We start from the raw sequence: 25,689 nt of genomic DNA, 5'->3' as shown, positions 1-25,689 counted from the left end.
CAGAGTCAGGACTAAACATGGACAGGCCTCCTGCTGGTGCCAGAGTCAGGACTAAACATGGACCGGCCTCCTGCTGGTGCCAGAGTCAGGACTAAACATGGACCGGCCTCCTGCTGGTGCCAGAGTCAGGACTGACCATGGACCGGCCTCCTGCTGGTGCCAGAGTCAGGACTAAACATGGACCGGCCTCCTGCTGGTGCCAGAGTCAGGACTAAACATGGACCGGCCTCCTGCTGGTGCCAGAGTCAGGACTAAACATGGACCGGCCTCCTGCTGGTGCCAGAGTCAGGACTAAACATGGACCGGCCTCCTGCTGGTGCCAGAGTCAGGACTAAACATGGACCGGCCTCCTGCTGGTGCCAGAGTCAGGACTAAACATGGACCGGCCTCCTGCTGGTGCCAGAGTCAGGACTAAACATGGGGAATCTGTGTTTTAGTTTTATGCAGCTAAAATCTTCCTGAAGATGTGAGACCGGCTTCTACATGACTGAAAGCATGTAACTACACTCAGACCTGTTAAAGTTAAAGCTATAATGATTAAATATGTTCTTATTGCTGTTGGAATTCATGTGCAATCTATGTGCTGTCGTGACACATATTCATGTGCAATTACTGTCGTGATCACATGCAATGGTATTTATTTATTTATTTATTTATTTGTCTATGGGAGTTTTTATTTATTTATAGGAGATCTTCTACTGAAAGTGTTTTTCAGACTTCCTATAAGTGATCTGTTCTGTTCTTCTGTATCTACCTCTGTATCTACCTGCCTTGCACCAATGAAATTTCCCCATGTGGGACAATAAAGGAATATCTTATCTTATCTTATCTTATTTGTTTATTATTGTGGTTTTAACACATACTTTCCTGCTTTAGAAACATACAAACTGCACGAATCGTGATACAAATCAAAACCGTCACCTCAGCTCTAGAAAAAGGCGAGCTACACTTATTTTAGATGAGAGAGCCCCAAACGTACCGTCCTCAGTGAGAGTGTGACTGGCAGAGACTCCATCAGTGTCAGTGACCACCACAGAGTATCGGCCCAGGTCGTCTTTGTCTGGGTTTGTGAACGTCAACCTCGAGCTGGAGACGGAAAACAAAACCAAAATGTAAATATATATATTAATGGCTGAAGATGGAGGCTGTGTGCGCTTCAGCTCCGTCTCTAATTCAAACATATCTAAGAGTTCCGGCTGTAAGTGAGAAATGGGACGTTGACGGTGATATTTTTGTCCCTTACGTTCTTCCTTTGCTGCTCGTGGACACGCGGGGACACTCTCCCACGGCGCTGTAGTTTTTGGACCAGACAAACTTGGACGTCTCACTGATTTCACAGGCTTCAAGGGACAAAAAGATGTCCCCGGTTTCCTCGTCCACTCCGACCTCGATCTCCCGTGTGCCTGCGAAGCAAAGTGCGAAGAATGTAAGGAAATGTTAAAACACCTAAAAATCCATTCAGTCTTCACTCGTAGCACATTCTTTCATTCTCCTGTCTGAGTTTGACCAGGCTAACTCCTGATTGTGTCACTGTGCACGTTGACCAATCTGAAAAGGCGGAACATCCAGACAAATAATTTGAAGCTGTTAAGTTTTTTTTTTTCAAGCTGAGAAATCAAATCCGGTTGAGAGAATTCTATGCTTTTTATTTTATTTATTTAATTTATTTATTTCATTTCATCCATTTCATTCATTTCATTCATTTTTTCAAAGGATAAAACATAAAAAACAAAATATAAAATAATAACACAAAAAACTACAAATTTAAATAAATTAAAATAGACAAAAAAGTCCCATTTGGTTCATAGTCTTTCAAATTTTGTCCATTTCCAAATTAGGTTCAAACGTCATTTTTTCCATTTGTCTGAATTCTATGCGTTTAAAAGACACAATACCAGTCCACAAATGCACAGAGAGCTTAACAATAGTGTGTATTTGTGCTGAAACAGACTGAAGTGTTTGGTTCGTCTGGGCGTTTCACCTTTGGCGTCGTCCCAAACCTCAAAACTGCTGCGACTGGTCTGAACAGCTGATGGTTCAGGCTCAGTCACATTCAGCGTTTGCAAAGTCATACATTGGCAAGACTATTTATTCCAACCAAGCATTGTCCTTTATCCTACCATCCATTTATATCAGTTTTTAACGTATATAACCATCACTTGTGCGTTTACCTGTCAGAGCTTTGGCGCACACCGGCTCCGACGCGAGTGAAGCTTTGCCAAGTCCACTGTCGTTTACCGCACGGACTTTAAACACGTACGACTGACCCTCCTCCAGTCCAGACACCTGCACGGGACAATCAAATACCACTCATCATTATAAGAAACACACTGCGACCAAAGAAACGTCTGTGGATGATATCTTTGATCTCGGACTGCGACAAGTCAGATGATTAGCATGATGTTCTTATTTATTTTCAGTCACTAATCACTCTTTATAACGACACAATGCATTTTACCATCGAGCCAAATCAACGACGTGAATAAATGGTCGTGTCGTTGTTTTTGACTCACCTGGAAGTAGCGGTGGCTGACTGCTTCCTCATTCAGAGCCACAAAGTCCTTGGAGCCCTTTTTGGCCATTTCCACGATGTATCCGGTCACGGCGCTGGCTCCGGTGTAAACAGGGGCCTTCCACAGCAGAACCAGGGAGTGGCCCCTCACCTCACTGAAGCTCAGGTCATAGCCCGGCCCTGAACGCAGAGATGATTGACGGTTAAACAGTATACGTGACATTTTGGGGTATTTCTTGCCCCGACTCACTCGCATGTCACGGTTGTTTTAATGTTGCGTAAATGTATCAACTCGGCCGTTTGGGTGACGTGATGATGGAATGATGATGTCACAGGTAAAGGTCGGCAACGTTGACAAAAATATAATAATATCGTTCCATAATGTGCTAAAATGTGTCGCACAAAACGTGAACGGATCGCGAAAGTGCCGAAATATCACTTTATTCCACTGTTTCGGAGATTACAATAGAACTTTCTGACTATTTCTGAGCTAATTTTTAATCATTTTAATCACAGATGAAACACTTGATAGTCCAATCTTGCAAAATGTCTGTTATAAAAGGGAAGTACATGTAAATAAACCTGAGAACATATATTAGTACACACAATTCACACACAGAGATAAGGATGGAATTACACACAGAAAGTTCTTTTACACAATGTCTCAATTTGTATTTGTGGAATAATCTTGAGGAAGAAATGAAAGCGAGTTTATGTATTATTCCATTTAGAAAAAGTAAATAAAAGTGAGTTGATGCTATTCTTGGTTTTACATTTTATGAAATTACATTAGGGCTGTGATTATTTTGGTGATTGATCCGTGTAACAATTATACTTTTGTTTGTTTAGAACAGGCCAGAGAATGTGAGAATTTTACTCAATTTGACGCAGATAAAGCTGAACTTCATCCATTTTGAGGACATCCTGGTGAAGAATGTCTTTAGACGAAGGGTGTTTTCATTAGAAACACACACTTTTAGTTGATTTCTGCTCTTTTATTTACTTTATTGTATTTATTATATTTTTTATTTTATTTATTTTATTTATTTTATTTATTTTATTTATTTTATTTATTTTATTTATTTTATTTATTCGATTTATTTTATTTACACTCACTTTTAGTTGATTTCTGCTCTGTCTGTGTAATAAAACCTCATCTCTCAGCTCATGGCATGTTTTTGAGTCAATTATTCGATAACTTCATTAGTTGCAATTCATCTATGAACTTGTTGTAGCCCTAAATAATATCCTTGAGTCTGTTGAGCGATTATTGGAAAAACGTTATTCCTTTTTCTATAACAGTGTTTTAATGTCAACGTAAGTAAAGGAGGTGAGGAAAAATAAGCACTCATTGTAATAAATAGAATTAAATGTGTGTATGTTACGTTTTGGGACATATTCTAGATCAAATACAACTGAAAAGACATTTTAGCTCTAGAAACCGCGATGACCTTAAAACGTGCAGCGTCTGAACATGTGAACGCAACAAAACGCTCCAGATTATGTTTGAAAAGGGAAGAAGTTGTGAACGCGGACACATGAGACTCTTACCGGGCGTGTCCATGGTCCACGCCTCACATTTCATGGGGGCGCTGGGGGCCGAGGGGACGCCAATGCCGGCCAAGTTAGCAGCCGTGATCGTAAACTCGTAGAAAGTGCCCTCCGTCAGATCCTCCACCTGAAACGAGCAAAAAATGTACAAAGTTGTGGTCCAAGACTTTACTTTGAAGTTAACTGGTCACAAAAGGTCACATTAACGTGACCTTTACAGGGGTGGGCAGTGTTCAGTTGATGTAATTGTACAGACAAAATGATGAAGAATGCTCAAAATGTGGGATGGATGGAAGGATGGACCACAAAAATGAAAGAAACTATTCATATTTGAAGGAGTGGTGCAGGAAACACAAATGTTCAAGCCATTTCATATTGTAAAGATTTTTGTCACTTGGATTTACTCACAGCAGAAAGAGAAATCAGAACCTTAACGTAAGAATACTGTTACTTCAAACTAAATATTACTTAAGTAGAAGTATTAAATCAGTCGACTATAAAGAGCTATCATTATCTGGACAAGAGAGACTCTAAAACACGTACAAAAAGTCCTTTTATAACAAAGACGGTGACGTTATTACATCAAAAGGTCAAAATGAATCAACAAATTCAGATTTTGATCCATAATTAGCCTTCAGTCACCATATTTCAAGCTTTATTTGGTTAAAAAAGTCTCAATGTGCAATAAAAATACTGCTAAAATCCTCATTAGTCGCAGCCTCACTGTTCAACCACGCTCACAGTAACAAGTTCAAAGTAAAATCCCGTTAAATGCCGATGAAAACACACCCTAAAGCCTCATTCGCTCACCTTGGTGACTCTCTCGGTCACCGCCTGCAGGTTGACCTCTTTCCACGCCAAAGTGTCCGCGTTCCTCTTATCGATGTAGTAGGCGTTGACTTTAGAGCCTCCGCAGTGTTTGGGGCTGTTCCAGGCCAGGGTCATGGACGAGCCGTCGCAGCTCAGCATCGTGATACCGAACGGGGCACTAGGGGTCGCTGTGGAGCAGAGCCATCAGAATCACCCCTTCAGTTCGACCCCGCAGACCCGTTCACCTCGGAGCGCTTCGGAACCATTCTTTTAACGTCGTGGTGAGTCTATGGACGTCACGCAAACATAGCTAAAATCTAAATCGAACCTGAATTATATATTTTATCCTGAAACAGATCTCAGCAATTCACAAGATGTTTAGTGATTCCAAGTTTGTGTTGCTGTGAGTCGTGGCTCAGTAAAGAAACTACAACCGGTTTAACATTTATTTCACTTCTTTGCAGGGCCTCTACTCCACATCATAACGTCTCTTTATGTCATTAATTGGGTTTGAATGATGTACATTAAGTAGTTGAATAATAATACTTTTGGTCTTGCAGTGCATTTGTCTTTTGGTCTGTCGGATCACTGAAAATATACATATTTTATCCCAGAATAGCACATTTCTGAGGTTTGTCATTTTACTTCCTGTTTGTAATTGATGACATCATATTAGGAAATAACGCAGCAAATTCTGGGCCAAAACAGTTTTTCATTCATAGACAAACATATATTAGAGCTGCTTTATTTTGTTGAATTAATGTTCAAAGGGTGATAAAAGTTGTTTCATTTATGTAACTTATGAATAAACCTTGGATGGAATGAGTCCCTTGTGTGATGTCATTTCCTGTTATTGTCTACAGATTTTTCTAAATTTCTCCACAAATAGCTACTTGATTGGTGTAAAACCACCATTTATAATTACAACAGTAAATACACCAAATGAAGTCAAAAAATGAAAAATTAGAAAAACTTGTCATAGACACTTTAAGATCCAATCGGCTCCAAAGAGAATGAGTGGAAACATGCCTCAGGACAGTCTACAATTAAAGCATTATGTGTGTCAATACTATTTGTGCTCAAGTCACATTATTCAAAGTTTTTGTTGTGCATTCATAAATACCAGTGATTAGGTGAGAGGTCAATAAAACGTGTGGATTAAACATGGTGGAAACACAGTGCTGAGTGAAGCCTGAGGTGGAGGTCGTGTGACATTTGGAACATACCGTACTCAAAACCCCTGTCTGTGAGAGACAAACAGGCCAAATTCAGAATTGTGAAAGTTGAAATGTTTTATACATAAAACTGGAATGATACTAGGGCTGACACTAAAAAATAAATATACTGTTAACTATAAACTGACAATTACATCATAAAAGAGATTACAACACAGACACGGTGCCACACAATTATATATTTGGGGTTTATTAAAACGCATCTATCTTGCATTTATTCAATTACTTTCACAGCTATTATTAAGGCTGGGCAAAACGACAACAATTACATTTTTTTTTGTCTGATTTAAAAAGGGGGAAAAATAGCTTTCTATATTAACTTACATTTGAACTTAACCAATTGAGACATTTATAACAAAAAAGTAAAATTTCTAAACTTCCTAAACTGTCTAAACTTCCTAAACCGTCTAAACTTTTTAAACCGTCTAAACTTTTTAAACTGTCTAAACTTCCTAAACCGTCTAAACTTTTTAAACTTCCTAAACTTTATAAACTGTCTAAACTTGCTAAACTGTCTAAACTCTGGTCCAAAGTGCACGTTTTTACTGACAGACGATTCACGGTAAACGACCCGAGCTGATCACTGACAATTAGAAATGACTGAATCTCGATTAAAAATGGGATCGATCTCCCCGCCCCTTCGTCTGATCGAATGTAAAGCGCTCTGACTCACAGAGAGCGGGCTCCACGGCGATGGGGCTCGACTCCTCAGACTCTTCACTCAAACCGAACACGTTCACCGCCTGAACTCTGAACGTGTACGTCTCTCCAGGAACCAGAGCGTGCACCACAAACCTGAGGAGAGACCAAACATTCCAGAATGCCTTTATTGTATTTGCACAGTTTTTAAAGTCCTTTTGTCATAAGTTCAGGCCTTTTATGCGACTAGAACGGTTTAAAGCGTCTTAGGACTTCATGTTTCCGGCTGCGTTGCTGCGTACACACTGACAAACACATCAACACAGGGACTGAACTGGGACTAAACTCGGAACTAAACCAGGACTAGTTAAATTTTTCCATTTCATATATGTCCAGATTTATTTCAGCCCAGTCCTTGACCGTTGGCTCCGTCCATGTCGTCCATTTCCTTGTCATTGCTTTTATTGCTGCAACCAGAAGTACATTCCACAGGGATCTATCGCTTGTTTCCATTGTTGGAGATACATCGTTTTATTTTATTTTATTTATTTTATTTATTTTATTTATTTTATTTATTTTATTTATTTTATTTATTTTATTTTATTCATTAAAATTAAAGTTAAATAGTGCCTTTTGCCTATTTAAGCACCTTAAACGCTGCCTTGATTTGGCTAACTCTTATACACTCTTTAAAAATGTGAAAACTAAACATTCCAAATTCCACATTGGAGGTGAAAATGAAGAGGAACATAATGTGATTTCAGTGGATGAACTGGGATTGAGCACATAACATCACAATATTTGAAAAGTCAAGCTGGTTTTGTCAAAAGAAACCCGCTCAGATGCATGTGAGTGACACTCCTACACAGTTACTGTCGTAGGAGACCTGCATCTGACCTCTGACCTTTGCCAGACTAATACCATTGGAACAGGACAGATCTGTGTTCTGCAGCGCTTCCCCCAGTTTGGATCTAAGTGCACATTCCAACCCTCCTCCTCCAAACAAGAGGACGGAACACTCCTGTTTCTGGTCGCAGCTCGCACACATTTCACAGTTTGGCTGATACGATCATCTCAGTATCAACTTTAAGTCCAAACTCAGAATTAGATCTTGGTTGTATCTAGAACAATCGTATCTAGTTAATGGCTCATTTGCATAGTTCATATTCATATTTATCTATTTATTTTTTTGTTCAATAAATCTTCATAAACCGCTGTTGGTAAAGTTGTTCCTCACAAACCTTCAGATGAACTAACTATTAGTTATTGATTAAAAATAATTCATTTCGATATTTAAACTTAGAATATGTTAAATAAACTTACCCACACTCTCAACAAGAGCTGTGTGGTTTTAATCAACTTTGAATGTTTCCCTGTTTTATAAGTGGGAAGACATGGGAATAACTACAGTATTTGGACTAGTAGAAATACTACACTGTTGTATTTGACATTATTCATTTATTAATACCACATTCTAGAGATGAAGGCAAAATCCTGACATTTTACTGGACAAATACAAATACTAGTTTTTTTTATTTTGTCTCCAGATATATTACACACTTTACTACAAATGATACTTAATCTTTATTACTCTCTGACATTTTTACTCTTTGAATACAAAATTGTTACTTATTTTTCATAATCCATAATTAAAAATCATTACTATTTAGATGTGAATTCAGTGAATCATTGAAAGTGTATTATTACTTCAGATGACAGAGCGATTTAAGGAGTTTATAGATTTTTTGTTCTTTGGCCCATTTATTTACTTGAAAGTCATAAATATGATTGTGTGAAGCCGTCTGAAGCCCGGTTATTGTAGTTTATCTTCATTTGAGTGTTGACCTGTTGTGCTTGAAGGGTTTGTGGTTGCAGGGGAACCACTCCTTGGAGCCGACCACTCTGCCATCGATGTAGTATCCCATCAGGTTCTTCAGGTGTTTGGGCGCGTCCCACTGAACAAACACAGACGACTTTGTGTTTCTGGTGGCAGTGACTTGCCCCGGGGCAGATGGGACGCCTGTGGAGAAGATACATAACGAGACAAATGTATTATTCATCATTCATTTTTTACCAGTGGGCCTCTTTAGACTTAAAGGACAAATATGATGCATTATTTGTGTTGTTATCAGCCTTTGGTTTGGCTTCTCATGTTTTAGAACTACATCTTTAAATAAAAAACTACTAACATCTGTATCAGTTACATCTGTATCTCAGTCAGTGCCGCTTCCCACAGCACTAACTGAGGTTTGGCCCAATCTACTGGTTACAGAGGGAATTACACAATGTAATAATAAACGCTACGATGCGAGGCAGCCATGATTAGACGGGAGACTCTGGAGATAAAACTGCAGAGAAGATTCTCAGAGCCACGTCACAGAGCGAGAAAACGACAGATATCGAGGAGATTCAGAACCGAGTGTTTTTGATGCTCAGAGCGGGAGGAGATTCAAACCAGCATTCATCAAACTAGTGTGAATGAAGCGGAATGCTACTCCAGGAGTGTTTTTGAAGAGGGAATAATGTTACAACACGGTTAAAAGGTCAAAAAAAAGTACATTTAGCATAATATGTGTCCTTTAATGGCTCATTTTCTTTTTTCTTTTTCAAATTTAAAATAAAAAACAAAAAACACAGGGATAACATTAAATTAAAACAGAAGACATCCAAATAAAATTAAAGCACATATAAACCAATATGGTCCATAATGACTCATTTTCAAGAAAACGTATTGACCATAAAACAGCTTGATACACAGTAAACAATAACATTTCATAGTACATTACAAATTAAACTGTAGATCTGTAATAATTCTCTTTTATTTCAGTCTTTAAACCTTAGAAGAATATCCTATATTATTAACTGCAACTGATCGCAATTGATTGATCGTTATTGATTACAACTATGAGCAAAAACAGTGGAGAAAAGAGAGTAACCTGAATAGATGCATTTTAATAGAAAATACATCCATCTATTGCTTTCAAAAGTGTGTGTGAATACTCTCAGAAGTGTAAACACGAGGTGAGTTAGAGCAGCGTTTGTAAATGTGACAACAACAGAAGAGAAAAGGTCCAGGTGAAGTTAGAGCACACAGTGAAAGTGACCTCAAGCCAGAAGGTTCACAGGTACATACCAAACGGCTTCTCCACGTCTGCAAAGTACGACACATGTTTCAATCACTTTCTGCTCATTTGGCTGTACGTGGTGGGAAAAGGGATCGGTTGAAGCTAATTTATATGAAATGTGTGAATTTGCCGACATTGACAGGACAAACTCGACATGACAGACTTGATTGTATAATTTTATCTTGTACATAATCTTTTAAATAACAGTTTTTTTTATTTTACACTCACTTTACTCTAAAGACAATTTCCACAATGGGAATAGAATATCCCCATCTTATCAGAGGAAGGTAGAGTAGCCAAAGATCTGATTCACTGCACAATGTATTACACAAGTAAAAGCAAAAATTTGGACTTGAATACCAGCTATTTTACTACTTCCATATTATGTAAATTACTTTAGGATTGTATGTCATTTGTATTCATGGTTTTCAGTCACGTAACATATTTGTTGTCGCTCCGCTGTTACATTGTCATGAACAACAGCACATAAGTTCTGGCTTTTGTCCTTATCTACAGCGGTGAGTCACTGACACTTGAAATCAGAGACAAATTTGCCACAACAATCTTTTGTGGACATTTCCATCTTCCTCGTCCACAAACCTCTGCACCGGACACGCCCACAAGCCTCTGCACCGGACACGCCCACAAACCTCTGCACCGGACACGCCCACAAGCCTCTGCACCGGACACGCCCACAAGCCTCTGCACCGGACACGCCCACAAACCTCTGCACCGGACACGCCCACAAACCTCTGCACCGGACACGCCCACAAACCTCTGCACCGGACACGCCCACAAGCCTCTGCACCGGACACGCCCTCAAAGCTTTTAAGAGCACGGACTGTGTGTCTGATCCTAAAATATCACACCCAGAGAGCCGGAAATGAGGCTCGTTAAAGCTGTCTGCAAGTAGGCTAATGTTTATTAGCATTGCCACGCGACAATATGTAAACTAGCATTAGCTGCTAACGACCTGATACAAACACCTCAGCCTCAGTCTGGAGTGATTTCTGTAAGTCCTCTGGTCCCTTCTGACCACAGTCACACATTTCTGGACAAACGGGGTCTTGGGGACGTTAGAAGAGGAATCCTTTGTATCGTTTGAATCCACAGTGAACATGCAGCTTTTGACCTCAAGATGGCAGTAGCAACGAGTGTGTCACGTCACCTCAGACCCATGATTTGATAAAGTGATCACGGCACAAAGTCTTCTCCAGCTCGGCCCAAACACTCTCACTGAGGTTCACATCTGTAGTAGATTAGTTTATTTTCTCTGCTTTAAAACCAATGATTTGACCCTTCTCAAACACACTGACATCTTTTCCATGACCACGGGATTTGTCTTTCCATGCGGTTGTTTCAGAAATGATCCAACAAGAGGAGATGACACATTTGCTTAGTTGATTCCAGGTGTCGACTTTTCTTTTTTGGACAAGCAGTGTATTTGCCATAAGGAATAAAGGCAATAAAACAAACATTTAAATGAAATGTTTGGTCTTGCTGAACCTTACCGTCCATGTCGATTTTCTGCACAGGCTCAGTGGGCTGCGACGCCTCACTCGGCCCGTGCTCGTTCACAGAATACACTCTGAACTGGTATTTCTGCCCCTCCTCTAAATCAAAGACGGGATATCGCGGAGAGCTGATTGCGACGGCCGTGTTGATGCGGCGCCATGCTTCTGTGCCCGCAAAGCACTGTGGGAAAGCGGAGCAAAAAGGACCAGAGAACCGAGCAGACAAATGGACAAGCGATTATCACCAAGGCATACGTGAAAATACAGCAGTGATTGACAGACATGTGCTTGAATTTCAACATACAATTTGATTCGGAGGTGCAATTTGAATTTAGTTAATTTTAGTACAAATCTGTCAATGTTTATGAGGGGAAATGCAAACATTTATGCTGAATGTCGTCCCCAAATGAGAAATGATAGCATCTGGACGTCAACAACTTAAAAGTCTAACAATCACAGACAACAATAGGAATATGGCTGCTTGAATATGGAAAAAAAGTCATCATAATTAAGTTTATTTGGGTCATAATTAGGGATGTGGAGATTCTTGGTTATTATTCAGGTCACAATATAACAATAGGCAGCAGAGTAATTTCAGTTCAATACATGCTCCTAAAAAGTCCAACTAAGTGTAAAATACTTTTTATGTGACAATATCATTACTTTTTCATTCAGAAATTTTGATTTCATAAAGCTAAGGAGGAATGAGAATTAAGGACTTTACTGCTGTTTTGTGGTGGTGGCATGAGAATAATTGTCAAATCGTACAATAATCACAACACAGTGACATCCCTAATCAACAATTGTTTTTTTTTGTCAACAGTCAAACATTATGAGGTCTGTCTTATTTAGGGCTCTCAGTATTTCTGTACATGATCAATATCTGTTTTTCGGTACCTGTTCTGTATCAATTATGATTTAAAATGACAAAAGAGAATGATCGTTTTCATAAATTCCTGTCTTTGAATAAAATCTGTACTTTTTAATCATTATTTTTTAGCGACAATCTTGTGTACTCTCCCAGGACCCCCCAGACGGACCCTGTCACTATTTTCTAATGGTACCAGGCCCTAGCTAATTCAATGTAATCCCAATTAAAATATGATTAATCAAAAAGAAACATCTCCACACAATTTATAACAATAGAAAAATCCTGATATGTGTCATTTTTAGATCTACAGTTATTATTATTAGGCCTATATTATGTGGCTTTCTTCACTTTTTGCTAGTTTGATATTAACCTTTATTTCATTTAAAGCTAAATGATCAATTCCAAAAGATAGATCCAAAACTCCATACGCTGCACTTAGTCTGTTTCTGATTTGGGGACGTTCTCATTCGCTGTACATAATGCAGATTGAAGCGCACACGGGCAGATGGGTAACGCACCTTCTCGACGACGTACCACAGCGGCGCTCGTCCTCGCGCTTTGGGAGGAGTCCAGCTCAAAACCACGTAGGCCCTACACACCTCAGACACATGCAGCTCTGTGGGCTCGCCCGGCAGCGTGACGTAGCCTGATGAGGTCAAGCGCAAGTCAGGTACAGGGCAGCACATACCGACGACGACGCTTTGAAAAGTGACATGCGGGACAAGCGTAACAGGAAAGGTTTGACATGCGGCGGTTTAATGCAGACAGACACACACTGGATCTGCATGCTAAAGACGCCGGTGAAGCCATTCAGCTGTTCAACTTTAACAATAAGAACTGCTGTTTCCTCGAGAAGATTTTATTTCCCATCCTTAATAACCTTAACACAGTCTACCCTTCTCATTTACGCCGTGTTCCAGGCAGACAGGTTTGTCGTTTCACACTTAAACGTTACGAGTTGCAGTTGAATTACTGATGCGTTCATGTGGTCCTCGGGGGCCACGGTTTCGGAGATGAAAAGTTGAGGTTCTGACTCGTGCTTTTTTCTCAGACCGTCAGGATTTAGGTGCCACCAAAAGAAACACTCAGCGTTTCATAAACATTGTTTGCTTTGGGAAACATTCCACAATGTTTTTACTTTGCTATCTAATGTTATATATGTGGTTCAGTAAACAATAGTGTCAAGTTTTTCTTTTGCAAAACTGTTGCTCTTAAAAAAAAAATCCCTAAATGTAGTAATATTTAGTCAAAGAGCTCAAATGTTAAAGATAAATTGACAAATCAGCTGATCCGTCTCCACAGCAGGTGACGTCAGGTGTTGGACAGACGTTGTTCTTTTTGTGCTTCATGTCCCTTATTCAACTCAGAACAACATTTTCCCAAACTCCATAAGTCGACATGAAGGCAGCACAACTCGCCTGATGATAAAGAAATGTAACCAGATAAACGAATGGCTTTAATGCGTTAGATAAAGGAATATGGTCGGATTTAACATGTAACAGTTCATCTCGTATGTGAAGTGAGAACCCATTGAGCATCTCGGAGTCTGAACCCGAAAACCCCTTTTTACTTGCCTGACCCGCCAGCCCCGCCCACATTCTGTTCAAATGCGTAAGGGTCTGGATTCGGACCATTGGGGTGTCTCTCAAATGCAGAAGACTTTGTGTCACGTGTCTCTCAAATATTTTCGGAACAGCCAGAACAAAATATATAACTTAATTCACCTCAGATTGACAGAGTTTAGTGCGTCGCTTGTTGACTCGGCAGAAGTCGGCAACGTTATTTTTATCCTTTCCTCGTAATCCACCATGTTTGTTTAGACACGAACGGACAATGCGTTTGTCTGATTGGTTAATCCGCCTGTCAATCACTCCCTTAGGAAATTGGAGCGACTGGGTTGGATCCCAGACCCTCAGGTTTTGTAAAGTAATCTGTCGAAACGAGTTGGGAATGGCTGGTCAGGCAACCTTTTTACCAGTTTCCTAGAACAAACCCTAACCCTTTAGTGTGGCAACATGTAATAACCTGACCCTGTAACACACAATTTAACCCTATCCAGCAATAAAAATCCATGTCGTTGCATAAAAAGTACTGTAAAATAATGTAAAAACGATTTATTTATTTTCTTTTAGCAATAACTAAAAAAGTGGGATCAGTGAACTAGCAGGAACAGCTGCATGGACAACTTCTTTTTACTTTTATTCAGTTTGTTTTGAGGCTTTATTAGATTGGAGAAAGTAAAGCGTTGAGAAAGGGACAATTAGTACAGTCCCAGATATTGAATCCATGGCTTGTGCAGTGCGTTATGTGTCGCAGATCTACCACCGACTTATGAAACACATTTCACAGTGTCACTCGTCTCTTTTAGTCCAACACGTGATGTTATTTCAATTAGCACTTGGGAAAGGGAAAAGATTAAAAATGACCGTGGGATTATGAGGAAAGTGGGTGAAAGAGGGACAGTTCTGAATCCGTTTACCTTCCAGATCATCGTCCTTGATCACAATGTCATATTTCCCGTGGATTTTAATCACTGTTTCGGACACAAGTCTTGGTTACGTTTCGGGGATCTCGCCGTTTTGACATTTACCTTCGTCTGTACCTTGCAGCCGTTCGTTCTCCGCGGCGTCGATGGCGGTGACTTTGGCGGACTTGCGGGACGGCCTGCTGATGCCGGCGCTGTTCACGGCCCGGACCCTGAAGTGGTACGAGTGGGCCAGCTTCAGCCCCTGCACCGGGTATTTACAAACCTTCACGGGAGAGTCGTTGCACTGCACCCAAGTGTCGCTGCCGGACTCACAACTGGAAACAGACCGACAGGAGTTTAAACCTTTTCCTTTAGATTTCCTCTGATCAGAAGGCTTCAATTTACTACTGTAAATACACCGACCGTAAGTAATTATTTATGCTTGAATGTAACTAACCAAAGTGAGGGTAAAAGTGTCAAAAGCATCGAAAATCAGATACTAATCGATTCTAAAACTAGTATCGAAATCATTTGATATGTGACAGTTTTAATGATTTTGTGCTTTATCAGAGCTAGTAGAAGAACACAGAGTTTAATAAAGAAAGTACTATTATTCTAGAAAGTACTATTATTCTAGAAAGTACTAGTATTCTGTGTCGAAAATGTCAATGAATTGTGTAAAACCTTGACCAAAAAAGAGCAGCTCGGTGAGACTGGGCCTTCGCAGCTCGGTGAGACTGGGGCTCTGCAGCTCAGTGAGACTGGGGCTCTGCAGCTCAGTGAGACTGGGGCTCTGCAGCTCAGTGAGACTGGGGCTCTGGTGAGACTGGGGCTCCGCTGCTCAGTGAGACTGGGGCTCTGCAGCTCAGTGAGACTGGGGCTCTGGTGAGACTGGGGCTCCGCTGCTCAGTGAGACTGGGGCTCCGCTGCTCAGTGAGACTGGGGCTCTGCAGCTCAGTGAGACTGGGGCTCTGGTGAGACTGGGGCTCCGCTGCTCAGTGAGACTGGGGCTCCGCTGCTCAGTGAGACTGGGGCTCCGCAGCTCAGTGAGACTGGGGCTCCGCAGCTCGGTGAGACTGGGGCTCCGCAGCTCGGTGAGACTGGGGCTCCGCAGCTCGGTGAGACTGGGGCTCTGCAGCTCAGTGAGACTGGGGCTCTGCAGCTCAGTGAGACTGGGGCTCTGCAGCTCAGTGAGACTGGGGCTCTGGTGAGACTGGGGCTCCGCTGCTCAGTGAGACTGGGGCTCTGCAGCTCAGTGAGACTGGGGCTCTGGTGAGACTGGGGCTCCGCTGCTCAGTGAGACTGGGGCTCCGCAGCTCAGTGAGACTGGGGCTCTGCAGCTCAGTGAGACTGGGGCTCTGGTGAGACTGGGGCTCCGCTGCTCAGTGAGACTGGGGCTCCGCTGCTCAGTGAGACTGGGGCTCCGCAGCTCAGTGAGACTGGGGCTCTGCAGCTCGGTGAGACTGGGGCTCCGCAGCTCGGTGAGACTGGGGCTCCGCAGCTCGGTGAGACTGGGGCTCTGCAACTCAGTGAGACTGGGGCTCTGGTGAGACTGGGGCTCCGCAGCTCGGTGAGACTGGGGCTCTGCAGCTCAGTGAGACTGGGGCTCTGGTGAGACTGGGGCTCCGCAGCTCGGTGAGACTGGGGCTCCGCAGCTCGGTGAGACTGGGGCTCCGCAGCTCGGTGAGACTGGGGCTCCGCAGCTCAGTGAGACTGGGGCTCTGCAGCTCAGTGAGACTGGGGCTCTGGTGAGACTGGGGCTCTGCTGCTCAGTGAGACTGGGGCTCCGCTGCTCAGTGAGACTGGGGCTCCGCAGCTCAGTGAGACTGGGGCTCTGCAGCTCGGTGAGACTGGGGCTCCGCAGCTCGGTGAGACTGGGGCTCCGCAGCTCGGTGAGACTGGGGCTCTGCAGCTCAGTGAGACTGGGGCTCTGGTGAGACTGGGGCTCCGCAGCTCGGTGAGACTGGGGCTCTGCAGCTCAGTGAGACTGGGGCTCTGGTGAGACTGGGGCTCCGCAGCTCGGTGAGACTGGGGCTCCGCAGCTCGGTGAGACTGGGGCTCCGCAGCTCGGTGAGACTGGGGCTCCGCAGCTCAGTGAGACTGGGGCTCTGCAGCTCAGTGAGACTGGGGCTCTGGTGAGACTGGGGCTCCGCTGCTCAGTGAGACTGGGGCTCCGCTGCTCAGTGAGACTGGGGCTCCGCAGCTCAGTGAGACTGGGGCTCTGCAGCTCGGTGAGACTGGGGCTCCGCAGCTCGGTGAGACTGGGGCTCTGCAGCTCAGTGAGACTGGGGCTCTGGTGAGACTGGGGCTCCGCAGCTCGGTGAGACTGGGGCTCTGCAGCTCAGTGAGACTGGGGCTCTGGTGAGACTGGGGCTCCGCAGCTCGGTGAGACTGGGGCTCCGCAGCTCGGTGAGACTGGGGCTCCGCAGCTCAGTGAGACTGGGGCTCTGCAGCTCAGTGAGACTGGGGCTCTGGTGAGACTGGGGCTCCGCTGCTCAGTGAGACTGGGGCTCCGCTGCTCAGTGAGACTGGGGCTCCGCAGCTCAGTGAGACTGGGGCTCTGCAGCTCGGTGAGACTGGGGCTCCGCAGCTCGGTGAGACTGGGGCTCTGCAGCTCAGTGAGACTGGGGCTCTGGTGAGACTGGGGCTCCGCAGCTCGGTGAGACTGGGGCTCTGCAGCTCAGTGAGACTGGGGCTCTGGTGAGACTGGGGCTCCGCAGCTCGGTGAGACTGGGGCTCCGCAGCTCGGTGAGACTGGGGCTCCGCAGCTCGGTGAGACTGGGGCTCTGCAGCTCAGTGAGACTGGGGCTCTGGTGAGACTGGGGCTCCGCAGCTCGGTGAGACTGGGGCTCCGCAGCTCGGTGAGACTCAGTGAGGATCATTACACTCCCTGAGTAAAATTCCTTATAAATGATGGAAAAGATCAACTGAAGAGCAGTCGATGAAGCGCTGATATAAGGTGAGTGCTGAATCTCACCGGTCGACAAAGTATCCGGTGATAGCCGCCTCGTTCACGGTGTTGGGCGGTTTCCAGGCGACGAGGACAAAGTCTGAGTTGATGTCGTAGGCCTTGACGCTCATGGGGGCTCCAGGGGCCCCGGCGGAGGAGGGGGCCGCATCTACAGAGGCAGGAGAAGAAGAGATGAACATCACAGGACTCTGGGACATTGTTCATGCTGTGGCTGGAGTGACCAAGGAATTGTAACAAGTGAGATTGATCTTTTTTTAAACTGTGGGTGCACTAGCTTTCATGTTTGTAATGCTTTCCCAGTCTTTCTTTGCACGTAACGATTGGTAAAAACTGAATTTCATATTGTGTTACTACCGTTACTATCTAAGTTTTCTGAGTTAATCCGCGTCTTCCTCTACAGTTGGAGTTGGTCGCTTATGGCCATAGCTGATCATTTACAACAAAAGTAGTCTCATAATAAGGAATTCTTCTTTTGGCGTGAACTGAAAAAAATATTAGCCACGTGTTCACAAGGTGGAAATAAAAAAAAACTCGAACACGATAAAGAGTAGTCATGTTGAACCACATGACCTTTTTTGTGCAGCTTTTGTTCATATGTTGTTCAAACCGACTCAAAAGTACTCATACCTGAGACAAACAGGTATGCGCTGTGGTCCACGGTGCCGTCCTTGGCGAAGACGCGCAGAGTGTAGAGGCCCTCGTCATCTTTGGCCAGAGTCGGCAGAGTGAGACGAGCCGCTCCGCCTCCCACAGACATCTCAGCCAGTTTACCTGCCGCCAGGAGCTTATCTGAAGAAACACGCAACGATGTGAAGCTTAGCTCAGGAGGAAAACTGTGTGCATTTTGTAACCGTTAAAACTGTTTAAAGACTATATGACATTCTAATTATGACTTAGCTGGTGAAATAGAAACTGTATTAGGCTGAGCAAAATAATATGTCTGTTTGCCGTAACCCGACCGACCCGGAACAAAACTAGCTGACTGAAAAATAAATGTCAGCGTTTTGTTAAAATAAACCCAAATTAATTTATTTTTCAAATATTTCACCGAATTACCGACCGGTCTTTCCAAAAGCGCCGTGTAGAATAATTTTATAGCGCTGGTTAACCTATCTTTCATCCCAAGTGACTAAAAACGCATTGCGCAATTAGATTGCTTTTTACCTGTTGGTTTGCCTCTGTCAGCGCCACTGCCCTGGCCACCGCTCATGCCGTTCTGAGTCATGGTGTGGCTTGATTTAAATTTTACTTGCGCATTGCATTCTGGGAGGCAAACACGCCCAGCAGCGCCATCACAACAGAGTTGTTTAATGCGCCACAAACGGTGTAAGTATAAACTCTAAGTAGGTAGACGATGAATCTGAAAATCAACCCACTGGAATTCTCCCTGACAGAAAGAGAACGAGAAAGAAAACCCTGTAAGAAGACAAAAACACCTGATCTGAGAACCAAACCCGAGACCTTCTGGCTCTGAGGTGACAGTGCTCCCTGCTCGACCGCTGTACCACCTTTAGTTATGTTCCCGGAGCGGTTTGCGACTCACCGTCTCTGTACCAGTGCACGAGGGGTGGGACGTTGGGAAGGTCCGGGACCACGACCATGGTGCAGCGCAAAGTGACGGCTCCGCCCTCCACGCCGAAACTCACAGGGAAACAGTCCAGAAGAGCCACCTCCAGCTTACTGGGATGGATCTCGGTCAGATGGGGAACTGCACGCGCAACAAATCAAGACGTGAGCCGGATTTAATCAAAGCTGACGAGATAAACAATTCACGTAATGGAATATTTGGATTGCTTGATGCTTTTGGCCACAGTATTAGCTTTAAAAGGACTTTAAGACCAGTCATTTCTATCAGTAAGACATTCCCCTATCAGGACTTGTGTTAGAACTACATCTACTGGCAGCAGAGAGAATTACAAATGGAAAATAAACAAAAGCTAGCTTGCCCCGACATGCTAATACAAGCACGACGTTGCAATGAACGCAATTTGAAGACAGAAATGATGCAGAAATGATTTATTCATTTCTGTATTTCAGTCTTGGACGTCACAATCCGGGGAAATTAACCTAAACACACGGGAACAAATGTTATAACCCGGTTAAAAGTTCAAAAAAGTTAATTTCGCAGTTTATGTGTCCTTTACTATTTAATGTATAAGTAAAACTGTTAATATTTGAACGTTTCGAGACTCATTCGCTTATAAATCATCTGTTGAATTGACTTGTTTGTGTTTGGAAGTCTTCAGTTGACACTAAAAGTTAGTCGTGGTCGTCGGCGTCGTCGTCCAGTCTCAGTGACCACAGCGGCTCCTCGTCGTAATAGTTTCCACTGATTATCTCTCACATGTTCAAATCCACGTCTATTTGAGGAACAGTCTCTCTAAATATCTGGGGCTCCATCCAAACTAATATGAATAAAAGTGGTGTGAAAGTGTTTACTGACCCAGACCCAGATGGCAGGGCTCTCCAGATCCACTCGCTCCTGTGAACAGAGAAACCACAGACAAGACAAGACCATCATTTAGGGACGTTTCTGTTTAAAAATGTACGACGAGAATCACTTTGTTAATACTTTACACCGTCACATACAGCGCGAAGGAGAGCGCAACGTACAAACAAATGCCAGTGGCCGTACAAAACCTTATCCCCTTGTGAAAGAACAATTTGAATGTAGTGAATTTGCGCCATATTTAAACATTTTAAACAAGACAATTCAAAATATATATCTTCTAGATCTTCTGGAAGCACAAGATCATTAAACAAGTTTGTGGTGATGATTAATCTGCATTAAAATGGTCCTCTACAGTCTTAATTATAATGAAAATACTATGATTTGCTCCTCACGTCATAAAAAAATATATAATCCATAACTTTTAACCTTCATTTAAGTGGTTTTGACTCATTTAAATGTATTAAAATGAATTATTGTATCAAGATAATCCAAAGTGCTACAGGACATTTCTTGTTAATAGTTTAGCTTGAAATTAAAAAAATATATTTGCTAAAGAGGTCAAAGTTACTCAAAATCATTCCAGATATAAATGAGGTAAATCGATGTAGAGTTTGAGCAGTGCAATCTCTCGTTTTCTGACCCGTAATAGTGAAACTTACTCTTGACAGTGACCGTTGCTGTGCTGGTCGCGGTGCCGTGCTGGTTGGTGGCCACGGCGCTGTATTCACCCGTGTCACTCACTACACACCTGCAGGACACACACATCGAGGACATAGTCACCTGGAGATTCACCACAAAACAAATGTAGGACTTTGACCAGTGAGAAGATTTATTCAGGTTTATTTTGTTTCTTCTCCTAATGTGATTCTGCCTCATGTTTGTTTGTGAAGCGACCTACAGTCTCACTCAAATCTACTTCCTGTTTCCATTTTGCTATATAAAGTTCCTTCTTCGCTTGTTGCTTCCTCTAGAGCGGCACTAGTTTGTTTTAATCAACCGCAGGGGGAGATAAATGACACTTTCCCTCTACTCACAGCTATACAAGTCCTCAACATTCAGAAATGTTCAGGGAAAGAAAGCGTGTGTGAACTTTTAAACATGCGTGGGTAGCCTACAGCATCTGGTTCAACAAAATATTAAGCAGAGTAGTAGATATTTGTATTTGTTATTAGACTGTAGCAGTTCTTTCACATCTTGGCTATATTTTTAGCTTTTACAGGAGCTTTTAACGTCTCAAAACATCCGACTGTAATTTTCTTTTTTCCATGAAAAATAACTTTTCAACGTGTTTCCAAGAGATGAACGACTAAAAGAGCATGTCTAATTTTACACTTGAAGCTCTGAAGTTGCTTTATAGCTTTTCAGTTTATTGCCATGTTTACAAGTCTCTTCTTTCCCAGTTTACAGTCAAACACATTGTCCTTTATCTGTAAATGACCTCATGTTGCGACAGAAACGAGAAAGGCGTGCGCAGAAGGGAGCGCCGAGACTTGGGGTGAGAATAGAACAGAGAAATGCGACCTTCAACTATTTCAAACGCCATTTTCTGCTCAGCTCGAGGCCAGTGGTAAAAGCTCCTTCAGGTTGTGCAAGGATTCCTCTGCAGATCAAATATTTGCTGAATGTAATTAAACTCTTAGTCCTTGTTCAGAACTACAATAGCAAGAGTGTAAGCCTGTTTTAGACTTGGTTTAGCGTTCATTTAGAGCTAGAACAGTCATGTTTTAGAACTGATGCAGCTCGAAGGCCAAATATATTCGTAGGTGGGTCGTAAATCAGCCTTTTAAAAACTTGGTTCGGAAGGTCTTGAAAGTTTAGAACAGTGTATCAATAAAAGTGTAAATGCACTAAACATTGGTGTTTAACATTTGTAAATGTTCAAGAAAAACAAAGAGAGAGAGAAAGTCTGAGACGCTCCACAGACGGAGAGAGGAAAATGGAAAGAGAGTGGGAGGAGGAGTGAGGTATTTGTGGCTTGAATGACGCAGCGGTCAGCACTTGACATGAACAGCTGAAGGGTCTTCAAGATGACGAACTGGAGCAAGACGCAAAGCCCGAGGCCCGTACAGTATCCCCAGAGGATTAAAAAAAGAGCAAACACGCCTCCTCCAGTTAGGTAAATTAAGATTGCTCTGGGAAAAAAAGGTCGCCAGACAAATCAAATTATTTAGATATTTGCCAAGATGAAGTTGAATAACATCTCACATTCATGTGCATATAACTGATGAGAATAGATCTTCATTTTTCCATTATTATTGTTCGTATTATTGTCTTACGCTAGCTGTTTTATATTTTTAATTTTAATTTGTATTTTTATCTTATCTTATCTTAACCCACACATGAATTAAAGCTGTGTGGACAAGAGTGTGTGGAAAACGATGCAATGCAGTGCACTTCTCAATACGTGACCGTGTGTTACCTGCTGATGATCAAACTGTGGACTCCATATTTGTTTTCAATCTTGTACTTTCCTGGAGCGCTCAGCGGGTCGACCAGCACGCCTCCTTTGTACCTAAATATAGAAACCAGAAAGAGCAAAGCGTTTCAATGCATCCAATAGAAATACCAACACTCATTGTAACCAGGACGATGATGACAGATGCTGCATCGGGTTACAACAAGAACAACAACAATGACGACGACAACAACAACAACAGCTGCAGCAACAGTAATTACAAATCCCTGTTCAAGCCTCTTGCATTGGTGAGTCAAATGATGATGATGGAGAACAGGGGCTTATGGGACATTTATTGTTTTTGAAAGAAATATCCAAAATTAAAATCCTCAAATGTTGAACCTTATTATTATTGTTTTATGTTGCACCAAAACATTTTCCTGTGGATGTGACTTCTGTTCATTGACAATGGCAATAAACCTTTTCTGATTCTGAGAAGGCAATCTTTGTTATAATTTAGTTTTATATTTTGTATTGCCTTGATTTTATTCTAAAGCACTTTGGTCCAGGAATTGGCTCCACAAACTTTTGACACTGTTGATCATGAGATTCTCTTACAGATTAAATGAAATGGGCATCACTGGCACTGCTGAAATCTGGTTCAAGTCCAAGCTAGAAGACAGGACGTACTTTGTTGAAATGAATAACTGTGTCTCAGACCACATGCCCTTGACCTCTGGGGTGCCCCAAGGGTCGATCTTGGGACCCCTTCTGTTCAACCTCTACGTGCTGACATGACACTCAGATCTATGTTTCACTGTCGGCAGGTGACTATGGACCAGTGGATTCACTCTGTCACTGCATCCAACAGATCAGTTTGTGGATGCAAAACAACTTTCTCCAGCTGAACACAGACAAGACTGAAATCATTGTCTTTGGCCACAGAAACAAAGAGAAAGTGTTAGCGGTCACCTCCAGAGTCTCGCTCTAAAACCTACAAATCAAGTTAGAAATCTGGGGGTAATAATGGACTCAGACTTGAACTTTAATAGCCACGTCAAATCAATAACAACAGCAGCTTTTTACCATCTAAAAAACATTGCCAATATCAAAAGTATAGTGTCTGAAGCAGATTTAGAGAGACTTATCCACGTGTTTGTCTCCAGTAGATTAGACTACTGTAACGGCTGCTCACTGGCCTCTCCAAACCAGCTGTAGAACAGCTGCAGTACATCCAGAACGCTGCTGCTCGGGTCCTGATGGTGATTTTAATACATATTTTCTTATTCTGTAAAGCACTTTCAATTATTTGAGCACAAATTGTGCGCTACAGATAAACGTGCCTTGCCAATAATGCATTTTTTTGGGTATTTAATATTAACCTATTACATACTGGATATGTAGATCATTATTTTTTACATTTTGTTCAGTTTACTGAACAAAATATTGCTCCAAAACAACGAGATCTGTTTAGAGCTGATAAGCTCTGCCTCTTCATCCATAAATTTCACAGTAACAACATTTCACAGGATTTTCATTTACATGTTTTTATCATTACTACTTGAAATTAAGGCCTGGAGTCAGATTTATTTTTAACATATAATCACAAGTAAGTACAGAGCTGTGAGCGGGGATAGGGGGTAGGTGGAAACAGAAATAGCCTGAGCACTTAAACCTCGAATGCAGGACGGAACAGTCTTACTAAAACATGCAGGAATCCTTTGAAATACAACTTTGACTAAACTCACGGTAAGAGAAAACTATTATTATATATATATGAATAATACAGAATTCCTACCATTTGACGATGGGCCTGGGGTTTCCTTGCACGGTGCAGAACAGCTTCACTGGAGTCTTCTCCCAAACAGTGTGAGGCCTCAGAGCCACCAGGAAGTCTGGCATTTTCCCAATGTCAGCCAACAACTCCGACTTCTTAGTCATCATTTCTCTCACCTGAGAAAACAACATAGTAAACTAGAACTCGACTATGTTCAGTGGTCCATCTGTGCAGGGTAAGCTCATGTTTTTATTGGGAATCATCCCTCAGACTTAAAAGGAAAACTGATGCTGGATCAAGATCTGGCTTCACGAATACTTGATACTTTTAAAAGCCGATTATGACCCAAATAAAGGCGTGGCTCGCACCTCTCTCTGGATGGCGATGTTGTCGACCTGGGCCTTGGTGGCTATCCTCATGCGGTGCAGCTCCTCCTGGATCAAAGCCAGGCCTTTCCCCACGTTTGCAGACACGCGCTGATACTCCGGGACTGAATCATCCTGGGACCTGAGCAAACAAAGGCCTTTAAACAGAGACAGTGCAGGAAAAAAACACACATGCATCTAAAGGAAAACCACTTATCAGAGGATTGTGTTGAAGAATAAACCTCACAGAAAATCCAGTGCAGAACAAAACCACGTCACACACATTTCATTAAAAACAATTATAATAGCAATAGCAACACCTTGAAAAATATGAATAAAATGTGTTAAAATGTTGATTTATTTATCGTTTTATGAGGATAAATATGTATGTTTTTGAAGTTTATCTTATTTGCACAGTGAATAAGCATGAGTCCCCAATAAAAACATGCAAAACTGGATTTAAATGACACAGAAAAACTGATTCTGATGGTAAAAGCAGTCCCAGTGACCTCCGTGTTGTCTTGCAGGCCTGAAATAGCTCACCTCTCCCGAAAGGCCGGGACGGTGTAGGCTGGTTGTGCCATCGCCTCGGTGGCCTGCGGCTCTGGGCACTTCTGCTTCTGACTGACTGATTTCCTGATGGACAAAGAGTGAGAGTTAATATCACAGAATATTACCGCGAAGACGACTCTGACTGGAGAACGTGTAATGCAAACAGTGCATTAAAGACATGTCAGCGAACAACAAACAAGGCATAGCATAAACGGAGACTCTCTCTTACTTCATTTTGTACTGCTCTGTCTGCACTTTTTAACAGTCGTATAAATCCAAATTCCAGCCCTCATATCCATTCAAATCTGTATGTTTTGCAAAATTGCGCTCATTAGTAACCAAGATAACGTGCAAACATGTATTGTACCAGAATAGCTATAGTAAACATCTTTTTGGCTGCAGTTTTTATGCCATTTATTCATTTTGGTTCCAATATAAGTTCTATAATCATGT

At 42.5% G+C, this 25,689-nt stretch overlaps 1 protein-coding gene across 5 annotated transcripts in view; it reads right to left on the bottom strand.

The window, feature by feature from the left end:
- myom2a (myomesin 2a) overlaps nt 1–25,689 on the bottom strand; it is a 48,367-nt gene that overhangs the window by 14,539 nt on the left and 8,139 nt on the right. For 3 of the 5 annotated variants that reach the window (XM_072463906.1, XM_072463903.1, XM_072463905.1), the window contains exons 2-23: nt 25,228–25,320; nt 24,688–24,826; nt 24,341–24,495; nt 22,567–22,659; nt 20,807–20,895; nt 20,139–20,177; nt 19,239–19,403; nt 18,323–18,484; nt 17,702–17,843; nt 14,860–15,059; nt 14,737–14,790; nt 12,776–12,903; nt 11,384–11,567; nt 9,881–9,898; nt 8,593–8,767; nt 6,782–6,903; nt 4,874–5,061; nt 4,064–4,190; nt 2,514–2,692; nt 2,172–2,286; nt 1,244–1,403; nt 980–1,086 (exon numbers count right to left, since the gene is read on the bottom strand). In XM_072463906.1, coding sequence (XP_072320007.1) covers nt 980–1,086; nt 1,244–1,403; nt 2,172–2,286; nt 2,514–2,692; nt 4,064–4,190; nt 4,874–5,061; nt 6,782–6,903; nt 8,593–8,767; nt 9,881–9,898; nt 11,384–11,567; nt 12,776–12,903; nt 14,737–14,790; nt 14,860–15,059; nt 17,702–17,843; nt 18,323–18,484; nt 19,239–19,403; nt 20,139–20,177; nt 20,807–20,895; nt 22,567–22,659; nt 24,341–24,495; nt 24,688–24,826; nt 25,228–25,268 — 2,782 coding nt within the window. In that variant the 5' untranslated portion in view covers nt 25,269–25,320. Of the gene's footprint in view, nt 1–979; nt 1,087–1,243; nt 1,404–2,171; nt 2,287–2,513; nt 2,693–4,063; nt 4,191–4,873; nt 5,062–6,781; nt 6,904–8,592; nt 8,768–9,880; nt 9,899–11,383; nt 11,568–12,775; nt 12,904–14,736; nt 14,791–14,847; nt 15,060–17,701; nt 17,844–18,322; nt 18,485–19,238; nt 19,404–20,138; nt 20,178–20,806; nt 20,896–22,566; nt 22,660–24,340; nt 24,496–24,687; nt 24,827–25,227; nt 25,321–25,689 lie in introns of all 5 variants that reach the window. The other 2 variants (XM_072463904.1, XM_072463907.1) reach the window with 2 other exon arrangements.

This window comes from Eucyclogobius newberryi, unplaced genomic scaffold (genome assembly GCF_026437365.1).
Source record: "Eucyclogobius newberryi isolate DKJ021-1_F unplaced genomic scaffold, fEucNew1.0.hap1 SCAF_4, whole genome shotgun sequence".
NCBI classification, from domain to species: domain Eukaryota; kingdom Metazoa; phylum Chordata; class Actinopteri; order Gobiiformes; family Gobiidae; genus Eucyclogobius; species Eucyclogobius newberryi.
The sequence above is the reverse complement of the archived record's forward strand: the minus strand, read 5'-3'. Positions and strand labels throughout refer to the sequence as shown.